General features: G+C 50.7%; 1 protein-coding gene across 1 annotated transcript in view; it reads left to right on the top strand.

The window, feature by feature from the left end:
• Nucleotides 1-12,168: 12,168 nt before the first annotated feature.
• Nucleotides 12,169-12,761, top strand: part of LHX4 (LIM homeobox 4) — a 44,848-nt gene continuing 44,255 nt past the window's right edge. Inside the window, exon 1 of the mRNA XM_524984.9 lies at nt 12,169-12,578. Coding sequence (XP_524984.3) covers nt 12,275-12,578 — 304 coding nt within the window. The 5' untranslated portion in view covers nt 12,169-12,274. The remainder of the gene's footprint in view (nt 12,579-12,761) is intronic.

Raw genomic sequence — 12,761 nt, 5'->3', positions numbered from 1 at the left:
TAGAAACAGCACTGGCTCTCCTCAGAACACACTGTGTGTGCATAATAAAGTTTTGTTAAGCAAATGAAATAATTTTATAGTCAGAAATTGAGGGAAATCAAGCAAACTCTTTCACTGATCAACATGAAGGACAGGAGGGAGCATCTTCTCATGGACAGATGGCCCCAGAGGAGGGCCCAGCTGGCTGAGACGGGCCTGTGGATCAGGGGCCTGTGGTGCCACTGGTGCTAGGAAATAATGGATTGGCAAGTGGGCCCTGGAAGGGCCTCAGATCTAGATCCTTCTGCCAAAGTGTGGAGGCAGTGTGAAGTGTATGAACATACGGCCAACAGCTCACGATGGCCCTGAGATTTGTGGTTTTTTGATTTTGTTTTTTGTTTGTTTGTTTTTGAGACAGAATATCTCTCTGTTGCCCAGGCTGGAGTGCAGTGGCACCATCTTGGCGCACTGCAACCTTGGCCTCCCAGGTTCAAGTGGTTCTCCTGCCTCAGCCTCCAGGCACGCATCACCACGCCCTGCTAATTTTTGTATTTTTAGTAGAGATGGGGTTTCGCCTTGTTGGCCAGGCCGGTCTCAAGCTCCTGGCCTGAACTGATCCACCAGCCTTGGCCTCCCAAAGTGCTGGGATTACAGGCGTGAGCCACTGCACCTGGCCAACATTTGTTGAACTCTTAGAACGTGTGCTAAAGCAACACAGTAGCCTAAGGTGCATGTTATTTTTATGATGCCCACTCTCGGGTGGATTTATTTGACCATTTACCATTATGTTCCGTTAGTTTACCATTACAAGGCATCATCAGACGTCAGCCACTTGTCTTCTCCATTCCTTCTCCCTGGGTCCGAACCCTGCTGACTTAGACTCTCTCTCTCGTCCATCTCCTCACTTGTATTCCTGGCCTCTTGCTCCCCCGTCGTCTCCTCCACCTGTCCCCATCCTTCCTGCCTCCCAGCCCCTCAAGTCCAGCCCTCTGACTACCCCAGTGCCCAGTGCTCTCCCCCACCTGACCTCTGACCTCCCTTGTCCCTGCTCCAGACTGAAGCAGGGTAAATCTGTCTCTGTCCCTGGGGTGCTGCTTGTCCTTTTCTCCATGTGTTCCATGAAGCTGCCCACCCCCTCTGTGCTCCAGAAGAGACTCAAGGTGCTTGTCCCTCTGGGCCACTGTCAAAGAGCTTGGGGGCTATGAATGGTGAGAGGGGGATTGAGAGGGGAGCGGGTCAGCTGGACCTCTGGCTTGGCTCCCCCAGTGGAGGGACAGAGCTCACCAGGCTCTGGGTGGAAGTGTTGGGCCGAGCTAATCACCTAAATGGACGCAGGCTGTTGAGAGACAGGCTCTATTCCCTAATAGAATTTGCCCTCAAGTGCAATTTAATTTTCTCTGAGGCGGTCTCCAGCCCCTCTGCTACCCTCCCCCTAGGCAGACCCTCATTTCCCCAGCTTCCGAGGGGGAGCAGAGCACCTTCTCTTAGAGAAAAGAGGAGCGGGGCATCCTCGGGGCTCTGTGCGCTCCCTCAGGTTTGGCCTCCTCCTGGGGAACGCCCTGGCCCACCCAGGGCACCCCTTCTCCAGGTTCCTCCCCACAGGGAGGCTACCTCCACTTACAAACGCCCTGATTTCTCTAGAGCCCTGGGCCCTGCCAGGATCTCTGCTCCCAGGCTGTTCCTCCACCAAACCCTCACCGTGAAGGCAGATTCTTCCCCTGACCTCTGGTAAGTGCACATGCTTCGAGAATTCTCTTTGTCCTGCTTAGTGCCCTGCGCTTACTGAGGGGGACTAGTCAGAAGGAGGGGTGGGCGACGTGGACACACAAGCAGGGGCCTCTGTGGAGGGGCAGAGATCCACTCAGAGCCCTGCAGTTTGGGGTGCAGCCCAGCTCTCGAGCGCCCTGGGCCTCCTCCTGGCTCACCAGTGCCTCTCCCGGGGCTGGATTTCCCTCCAGATGACCCCCACCCCAGACCTCAGATCACAGGCCCTGAAACCTGACCTGGTCACTGGGAGTGGGCTGCCGTGGGGGTCCAGGCTCGGGGTGCACGTTCTTTCTGGGTGGGAGGCAGGGCCGCCATGGAGGTCCAGGCTCGGGGTGCACGTTCTTTCCGGGTGGGAGGTGGTGCATCTTCAGATGCGGCGCTCCAGCTCTTTCTGTGAAACTCCTCTGGGCCGCCTGGGGCTTCTTCTCCCAGGTAACAGAGGCTTAGGGAGGGCTGTGCAGGTTCATGTCTGGCCTGTGCCCCATGGCCATGAGTTTACCCCAGGCAGAGGTGGGGCGAGGACCCCAAAGAGAAGCTGAGGAGGTGATGTGAACTGTAGGAGGGGAGCAGAGGAAAGGACTGGGGCCCATGGGGTCATCCTGGGCGGCTTTCCCGTTTAGCAGGAAGCCTGCGGGATGCAGTGTTCCAGGACTTCAGGCAATCCCGTGACCCATCCCTCTCTAGCCCTGTCCTCTTATCTGGCAAAACCTGGGGAGGGAGCACTGGAATTCCTTTTTCTTTGCCACCAGAGTCTTGAGAAAAGCAGAGTGTGGGGCGGAGGATGACAAAGAATGGGTGGGTGGCAGGTCAGGGTCAACTGCAAGGGGGAGATTGTCATTCTTCAGGCACAGCCACCTGCTCAGCTCCCACCTGTGCAGCTGACATCTCCTCCTCAGTGTGAGGTGGGCCCATTGTTCATGTGGCTCCATCTGTGGTCAGCCTTCCGTTCCTCCACCTGGCAGTGCTTATTAGGCCCTTACTTGGTACCAGGAATTGTGCTAGGGGATAGGAGGAAAGGGGACTGCTCTGTGTATGAGTGCATGTGTGTGTGGACAGTACCATACACCTGAGTGGGACTCCAAAAGGCGGTAGGAGGGAGGACACAACTGTGTGAAAAACTACCTACTGGGTATGACGTTCACTATTTGGGTGATGGGTTCACTAGAAGCCCAAACCCCAGCATTACACAATACACCCATATAACAAACTCACACAGGTACCCCCGAATCCATTTTTTTAAAAGTACCATACAAGTCAGAGCACCCTAGAACAGCGCTGTGCAATGGAAATATAATGTCAGCCACTTATATAATTTTTATTTATTTATTTATTTATCTGAGACAGAGTCTCGCTCTGTCGCCTAGGCTGGAGTGCAGTGGCGCGATCTCGGCTCACTGCAAGCTCCACCTCCTGGGTTCACGCCATTCTCCCACCTCAGCCTCCCGAGTAGCTGGGACTACAGGCGTCCACTACCATGCCTGGCTAATTTTTTGTATTTTTTTTTTTAGTAGAGAAGGAGTTTTCACCGTGTTAGCCAGGATGGTCTCGATCTCCTGACCTCGTGATCCACCCGCCTCGGCCTCCCAAAGTGCTGGGATTACAGGCATGAGCCACCACGCCCGGCCACCACTTATGTAATTTTAAATATTCTAGTAGCCACGCTCAAATAAGAAACAAATGAAATTAATGTGAACAATAGATTAACCCAATATATTTAAATTATTATTTCTACATATAATTTTAAAATATCTTAATGAAATATTTTACATCCTTTTCTTTGTATTAAGCCTTCAAAATCTAGTACATGATTCAATTTACAGCCCATCTCAATTCTCACAGCCACATTCCAGTGGTCAGCAGCCACATGTGGCTAGCAGCTGCTTTCTGGGCAGCGGAGTACTGGAGCGTCCCCACATACCCTGAGGTCCAGAGGCCAGCAGCATCAGCATCCCTGGGAAACTCCTTAGAAATGCAGAATCCTAGGCCCAGACATATGGCGTCAGAGCCTGCATTTGAACAGCACCCGGTGATGATATGCATGGGAAAGTCTGAGGAGCTCAGTGAAAGGCCCGGTAGTAGAAGGAATATTCGTGGAGCATTTGCCTTAGGAGCTTTGCCTGTGGGATCTCCTGATCCCCAACAGCCTCTTCTCAGGATAATTATGGGAGTATCACCCCCATTTAAGCACAGGAAAACAGAGGCTCCCGGGGTTTAACTTCCCACAGACATAAAACTCAGATGTAGATTAGAGCCAGGTTTTATGTTCTCTGCAGAGTACCTCCTCAGGTGAGGTCTGGGGGGAAATCCTTTGCCCCCCCAAAGCTCTCAATATTTCCTCCTTGACCACCAAAAGTGGCCACAGTTCTAGTGACCTGGTCCCTTTTCTGCAGGTCAGTGTTTTCAAGTAGAAAGTTTTGGTGACCAGTGGCAAGCTCTTCATAGTGAGCCAGGATGTGAGAAGTGAGAAGAGGCCAAGCAGGGAACCCCCTGTTCTTGGACAATAAACAGCATCACAATTATGGGGGCTTGCTTGCGCCAGGCCTTGTGCTAAAGGCTTTATTCCTCCTTTGCCAATGGTATTAGTAGGAATTGTCACTATCCCATTATACAAATAAGTAAATGGAAGCTCACACGGGGTCACACCCAGCAGGCAGCATGGCTGGAACCCACACTGAAGTCTGTCGGGTTCCAGAATCGGGAGTCTGGCCCCTGCCTCACAGCCTGTCCTCACACACACCTCCTGGGCCTTCCTCCTGTTCCCTCTGCACACATTGAACACATTTACATGTTTTGGTTATAAGTCAGTTCCTGAAGGGAAACTGTTGAATTAGGCTCCTCTAGTAAAAATCTTTCGCCAAGACAATGACAGGATTGTTTTATAGATCAGCTTTGACACCTGCAGCTATTTAAAATGGAGCCAGGCTGGGCTTTCCACCCCTTCTCCTTACCATTTCTAGCATCCTCTTCAAGAGCTGAGAAATGGATCATCTGGTTAGAAGCTCTGAGACAGAGCCCTAGGTCAAGCCCAGACAGCACGACCTTTCTGTGCTTTGGTTTCCTCATCTAGAAAGTGGTTGGAGTATGACGTGATCTACCTGCTTCAGTGAGGCTTGTGATGCTTCGGTGAGAAGGGGTATGGAAAGGCACCTAGTAAACTGTCAAGCACTACAAAAAATGTTGGTCACTAAGACCATTCTTGGATTTGAGATGCCGCTGAATCCTGGAGGGAAGATGAGGAAAGGGGGAAGCGGGGAAGGTGGCAGTTGTGCAGCATCTGGAATCTAAGCTCCTTCTTTACATAAATTTGGAGATTAAGTCAAATCAGAAAACAAAAACGAAGAGAACATAGGTGCAAGGCAGTGTGGGCACAACAGCTTCCGAAGGAAAAATACAGACTCAGCCCAGCTATACCTTCCTGTCCCCTTTGCTTCGTATAAGCAAGGTGTCTGTTGCCATGACGGAGTGGAGCTTTTCACAAGATAGCTAAAATTTCACCCAAGAAGCAATTCTGGCACATTGACCTCAGCTTGTGGCAGAATTGAAAGAGCAGGTTTCCTCCATCTGCAAAAAGGAGAAAACCAAGAACAGTCCACGGCCATGGGGCTCTCTCTATCCCAAATGCACGCTTAGGAAAGAAGAGCTCCCAAAGTCTAGTCTTCACTTAAGAACACCCAAGAGAGTTTCTTGTCCCTTGGTTTCCCCTATAAATGTAAAACAAGGAAAAGAAAAAAAAAAGCAAAATATTGCAGAGGGTATAATCATGATGCTTACTAGGTGCGGTGGGTAACAATCTGTGAGTAGAGTGCTATTGTTAACCCCATTTAGTCAAAAGACTGGATTTAATTTCCAGTTGGCACTACAATTTATTAGCTATGTGACCTTAGGGACAGCAGAAAAGGAACTTGCCAGAATGTATCCAAGTTGGGATTTGAATGCACGTCATCTAAGCCCAGAACCCAAACATTTACTAACCCAGTTCTCCAACCCCTTCCCAACACAAGGAAGACAGGCATCTGGAGAACTTTGCTGACATAATTTTATGGGAGTGTTGCCAGTCCTGGAGCAAAGTAAGCTGTGAACTGTCTGCACTTGGCACTCCAGGTCATTGCCTTCCAGGGCCTGTCATGGAGCTGGCATACAATAGATGCCCGATGAATGCACGAATTAAGGAATGATCTAGGTAGACTTTTTTTTTTTTTTTCTTTTGAGACAGGGTCTCACTCTGTCGCCCAGGCTGGAGTGCAGTGGCGTGATCTCGGCTCACTGCTACCTCCACCTCCCGGGTTCAAGCAATTCTCCTGCCTCAGCCTCCTTGGTAGCCGGGATTACACGCACCTGCCACCGTGCCTGGCTAATTTTTGTATTTTTAGTAGGGACAGGGTTTCACCATGTTGGCCAGGCTGGTCTCAAACTCCTGTCCTCAGGTGATCTGCCTGCCTTGGTCTCCCAAAATGCTGGCATTACAGGCATGAGCCACCGTGCCCAGCCGGTACTATAGACTTTTGAGAGATAAAGAGAATTAACTCTGAAATTGGAACAAGACTAAACTCCCCAGCTCCCCCATACACAGAGCCATGGGATGTGATAGCTTCAGAGATGGGCTTAGAGGACTTGGCCTTGCTGGGTCATGTACTCTGCATGGACCCCTCACCTGGCCATGCCCAGGAACCCTTAAATAAGGATTATTTGATGATGCTGGTGATGCTGCAAGGATAGAGCCAAACTACCTGTGACCATATCCTAGCTCTGCTGCTTACCACCTGTGCAACCTTGGGCACATTACTTGACCTCTCTGTGCCTCATTTTCCTCATCTGTAGAATGGGGATAATGATAGTACCTGCCTCTAAGGATCTGGGGGGTTTCATGAGGAATATACGTGCAGCATTAGAACAGGGCTGGCAATGTAAGTGTGAGCCATTGTTACTTTCCGTCTTCCTCTAAGGATCCCAGTGCCCTTTTCTTGTCCTGTTTCTTAGCCACTAACTGAGACAGAATCTTATCTTGAGAGTTAGATGGCCAAGTACAGGACCATCTCTTTCCCATATCCCTTAAATTCCTGTGTCAAGGACACAGGGCAGGTTTAAGATGAGCAGTGACGGCCTTCTGATCAGCATCCTGGTGGGGAGAGATCCCTGCAAGGTTCTGGGAAGAGAATGAGACAAATGACAAAGTGGTGGGCCCATGAAAGGCCCTGTGACAAATGACTGGAAGGACTGGGTGGACAGATGGAGAAGAGCAAAGGCCCCTGTCCTTTTATTGGAGAACTCCTTGTGGCTCCCTGAACAAGACAGTGGCTCCCCAGGGGCCGGGCTTAGGGTTGGTCTCCCTGGTTCTCTCTGCTGGGATGAGTAATACGGACCGGGGCAGAGGGTCTATATCAATCTAGCCCAGCAGAAAAATGAATGAAAATTGAATTCCCCAAGGAGAATCGGGGAGCTGTTATCCAGACAGAGATAAATCAAAGGATGCCACAGAGCCCCGGGAGAGCAGGTTTCCAACAGCAGGAGAATAATTAAGGAAACAGTTTCAAAATGCAAATGATGAAAGGGGCCTTGAAAGGAATGAGGATGAGGAGGAGATGATTAGAGCTGGGATGACAGGGAGGGGAGCAGGGGCAGTGAGATTCGTCCCTCAGTGGAGAAAGAGCCTGGGGTTCAGGATTCCTGGCATCTGAGAGTGAACTTGCCTACTCTGTGAAGCTCTTAAAATGGAAGGGTTAGAAGACACACTAGACTGCTGTGCCGAGTGGAAAGAACACCAGGTTGAGAGTCAAAAGACTGGATTTAATTTCCAGTTGGCACTGCAATTTATTAGCTGTGTGACCTTGGACAAACCACTTAACCTCTCTGTTTCCTGATAATCATACCCAAGCCCGGGCATAATTATGAAGATAATAGGAGATAAAATATGTGGAGGAGCTTTGTAAAATGTAAAATGCTAGATAAATGTAAGCTATAATCATTTTCCTAAATTGAGTGTCTTGCCTCTGAATTGGATCCCCTAACATGTTGGGTTTGGTTTCCAGAAATGGAATGTATAAATGTCTAGCAAGTACTGGATACTTTGTACTGGCTATTGTTCAAGTTCTCTGACAGAACTTAGACCTGAAGAAAGCCACATCACCCCACCACAGGCCCATCCTCTAGTGCTCACCCTCCAACCAGGTCCTGGCCCAAAGGGACATGGCTGGCTCTGAGGAACATTCCTGGGAGGTCACCTGCCAGCCCTGGGTGCATTGTGGTGAGAAAAGCCCTGCTGAGTCAGCTCAGGGATTTTAATCCAAACTGAGTCCCACCCCAAGGGTCTTTCTGGGCCATTCCATAGTAGAGATTAATGGACGTCTGTGGGATTCAGCCATTCTCCCATTCTCTGGGGGTAGAAAACAGCTTAGCCCCTGCTAGCCTCGGTTTTTTCATCCACCAAGTAGGTATGATGAAACCATGCATCAGTTCCTCATGAAGAATAGGTAGAATTATGCAGGTAGAAGCACTTGCCTTGGTGCCTGGTACAGTTGCAAACTTTCAATAAATATTAGTTGTTATTATTACTACCATATGCTACTATGTTGTTGTTGTTGTTGTTATTATTATTATTATTACCACCATCAACAGCAGTAGGCACTAAAATCTGTTTAAGGAAAGCTTTTTGCTAGGAGTTCCTCATTTGCAGATGGGAAAGCTGAGGTCCCAGGGGAAGTGAAGTGTCTTGGCTGGTATAGATGCTATTGGAGGACCTTGGGAATGGGACCCAGCTCATACAAGAGGCAAATGCTTTTAGAAAAGCCTCAGAATGGCCGGGCGTGGTGGCTCACGCCTATAATGCCAGCACTTTGGGAGGCCGAGGCGGGCAGATCACGAGGTCAAGAGATTGGGACCAACCTGGCCAACATGGTGAGACCCCTGTCTCTACTAAAAATACAGTAATTAGCTGGGCATGGTGGTGCGCACCTGTAATCCCAGCTGCTCGGGAGGCTGAGGCAGGAGAATAGCATGAACCCGGGAGGAGGTGGAGCTTGCAGTGGGCTGAGATCACGCCACTGCACTCCAGCTTGGGCGACAGAGCAAGACTCCGTCTCAAAAAAAAAAAAAAAAAAAAAAAAGAAAGAAAAAAAAAGCCTCAGAATGTGGAAAGGGCTGAGCTGCACTGTGTGTGTGGGCATGGGGGTGCAAGGTATGTTGGAGCTGCTGCTTACAGGTGCAAGAACTGAGAGCTAAGCTGACTTTCCTGGGCTTGTCTGCCAAACGACACAGGTGAAAGTGGTATCCCCTGAATCAGTCTTGGGCAGAGATAGGTCCCCACCACAGTAAGGCTTTTCCTCACCTAGTGACAGGCTAGTGACATGCAATGGGAAAAGGGCAGGACCCCAGCAGGTTCAAATCAGGGAAGCAGGAGCTGCAGAGAGCATTTTTAAAATATAATTTTAAATTATAAAAGTAATTACTATATATGCTTTACATTCACTGCATTTGAATGTTATCTTTTACTAATGTTACTGAAAAATAATCACTTTACAGAAAATCTGGAAAAGAGAAAAAGGAAAAAATTCCATAATACATCTCCCTAATATACCTTTTTCCTAATATTCTTTTGAATAGTATTTTGGTATCTTTCCTTACCTTTTCCCTAATATTTTAAAAAGCATTCTATTAGTTTTTTTCTGCTTTATAAAATAATGTGCTCATTGAGAAAACTGAAAAAAGCAAAGTATTATAAAATAAAATATCCACTGCACAGATAACCACTTGTACACTTTGGCATTTTTTTTACTCCTACTTTAAACAGTTTTTTATTGAGGTAAAATATACATATAATTTACCATGTTTACCATTTTTAAGTGTACAGTGTTTATGCTTTTTTAAAGAAAAGTTCCTGAAGTTCATACCGCTTCATATTCTTTTTTCACATTTCCTAATAAATCTCAAACCCTTTTCTACATTAAATATTCTTCTGTTGTATTATTTCTAAGACTTCATAACATTCCATTTTACTTAATTTAATAATTTACTGTAACTTATTTACTATCCCCTATTGTTGGATATTTAGCTTTTCCCTTTTAAAAACCTTATAAACATCCTTGTAACTACATCTTTACAAACATTCTTGATTATTTTCTTTGGATAAATTTCTATAGAGATTGGGTCAAATGCATCACATTTGTAGCCAAAACGTCCTGAGAAGACATTTCCCCTCTTTGCAATCCCCACCAGGAAATTGTTTTCTAATTTCCCCACAGCCTAACCAACAATGGGTATTATCATTGCCCTTACATTTGACTAAGATTTTTACATATTTATAATCCTATGCTATTGCATTGTGCTTTTAAAAAAATTAGTATTTCACAAGCATCCCCATGTTATTGGGTTTCATAATTGGTTTCCATGATTCCATAACATACTACCAAACAATTTAATCTACTTCCCTAAGCCACTTTTCTTTTGTTGGCTATTTAGGTTATTTTTCTCCAAAACATAATACTGTAATAAACATTTTCACGCATGAAACTTTTATAAAAAATTCCAGATTATTTCCGTGGAACAGACACTCAAAAGTACTACATAAACTAAAGGGTATGAAAAATTTATGAGTTTGATACATATTGCCAAATTTCTTTCCAAACGGATGTTAAGAGTTTATAAGCACCCAGCAGTATTGGTGAGTGTCCAAGCCCCTTCGCCAGTCCTGAACTCTAGGATGCCCCTCCCGCGCGTCGGTCATCTCACAAACAGAAAAAGCTGTGCACGTGTTGTTTTGTCTTGCGTGTTTTTCACTGCAAATGAGGCTGGCATTTCCCCGTGTTTGCTTACTAGTTATATTTCTATAGAACACATTTTGGTAAACACTAAAAATGTCACGGGGTTCTTTTGCTTTTTTCTTCTTGTGTATATTGTCTCGCGCGCGGAGTCACCTCGCAGGTAAACAAGGGAAGAGATGATGCCAACCCAGTACCAGGACACACAGAAGTCACTGTGACCTCATTGGAGACAAATTCTAAGCAGCGCAGACGACCAGGCCATTCTCCCCCGCCCCATGCTCTTCCCTTAAAGGTGAGCAGGTGTCCCTTGTTTGGAGATGACACCAGGCGAAACAGCAGGGAAGGTTCTGGAAGGCTGGGGAGGGCACACAGTCCCCCTTCCCGCCTAAGCTGAACCCCACTAGGCTGGAAGGACGCGTATGTCTGCATTTCTGGAAGGAAATGACGTGGGGGCTGGGGGCAGGAGAGCGGCTGGGTCTTGGGGCAGACGGGGTGGGCTTCCCGCGCCTGCAGCCCGGAGGCGTCGAGCGCCTGATGGAGCGTCAGAGGAGACCTCGTCCCAGCGTTGGGCCTTCTGTTGTATTTCTGCCAGAAACTCGCGTTGAGGAGAATTTGTTTTAAGCGTTTCTCTACCTGTCCATGCATCTCGTAAATACAGTAAGCATGGCAAGCCCTTTCGCTGGTTAGCCCCGGCGTCCGTGTGCTCACTGCCGCCCTGCACGCACGAGGTCGCGGATGGTTCAAAGCACCCGCGGTGGCAGCCGGAGAGGCAGAGCGGGCTCTGGGGACCTAAGACAGGGCCGAGCTGGACGACTGGTGGCAGGGCGGCCGGGGAGGCCCCGCCGCGGGGAGGTTTGGGCCCCCTGCCCTGCGGAGCTGGAGGCAAGTGCGGACTCCGGCTGCAGGCCGCGGTCTGCGGGGACGCGCGCGGGGGGCTTGCGTCCCGCCACCTCCGCGCACAGCCCCTGGCCGCCTTCCCCAGCCCGGGCCGGCGCCGCCCGCCGCGTGACTCGCGCGTTCCGGGCCGAGTACGGGCTGTCCCTTGGCCCAGCCTCAGCCAGACGCGGGGGAGAGAGAGCAGGGGCTGGGAAGTGCCAGCAGGAAAGGAATTGGCCAGGGGAAAGAGGAGGAGGAAGATAGATGGAGTCATCGGTTACGGAGCGCGCTCCGTCCGGCGGAGCGAAGCCGGGGACCGAGAGCGCGCAAGGCGAAGACACAGAGACGCGGCCCCGGCCTCCGGACCGCCTGCCCCGCTCGGCCCCGGCTCCGCCCCGCCCCTGGGTCCGAACGGAGGAGTGAGGAGGACACGAGCCGCGCGGGCTTGGAACCCACGAAGACCCGCAAACCCAGGGCGCCGCCGTCTCCGACCACCTGCTGCCGCGGCAGGCCATCAGCAGAATTTATACCCAGGGCGCGAGCCCGCCACGGCTGGGCGGAGGCGGGGGGGGGCGGGGGTGCCGGCTTGCGAGGCCCCGCCCCGCTCCCTGCCGCCCCGCCCCCCTCCGCCCCGCCGGCCTCACTCGGGGCGCCGGGACCCCCACTCCCGCCGGGGTCGGCTGCCCGCCGCCGGGTTGGGGGATGTGCCGAAGGGCGGGCCTCCCTGCGGAAAGCGACGTCACGGCCGCTCCTGCAGTGTGAATGAATCAAAACGCCCGGGTGACCGCGGCCTCCCGGGCGGCCGGCACGCGAAGGGTGGAGGGGGAGGGGGAAGGAGCGGGCGGGGGAGGGAGGAGAGGAAAAAAGCCAGAGCTGCAGCAACAGCGTCTCAACCTGGGATGTGCACCAACCCCGGAGAGCGAGATCAAAGGGACTGGAAACAGACTGGGGACTGGCGGGGGGAGGGGGCCGGCCAGCCTGTGGAGTCCTCCCTGAGAAGCGGAGGGCCCGGCTTCCACCGTGACTCCAGCGGCCTGCTTGGGGTTTTAATTATTATTTTGAAATTTCTGAATCGAGGTAGAGCGAGAGATCTCCGTAGACTGCGACTCGCTGGCTCTCGCTCCGAGATGATGCAGAGTGCGACTGTCCCCGCGGAAGGGGCTGTCAAGGGGCTCCCGGAGATGCTAGGTGTGCCGATGCAACGTAAGACACCCCCCTTTCTCGCTGATTTAATTCTAACAAGACAGCTAGCAGCCTCAGCCGCTGCGGGGCGGGCCGGACGCCGCTCAGGGGCCGGGAGGGGCTGGCGGCCGGGGGCAGAGGCGGTCACAGGGCAGGGGCACCAGCCAGAGTGCGTTTGAGGGGGCCAGGCTCTTGGCTGTTTGG

The sequence above is a fragment of the Pan troglodytes genome, chromosome 1 (assembly GCF_028858775.2).
Source record: "Pan troglodytes isolate AG18354 chromosome 1, NHGRI_mPanTro3-v2.0_pri, whole genome shotgun sequence".
Lineage (NCBI taxonomy): Eukaryota > Metazoa > Chordata > Mammalia > Primates > Hominidae > Pan > Pan troglodytes.
Note: the sequence above shows the minus strand (reverse complement) of the source record. Positions and strands in the feature narration are given on the sequence as shown.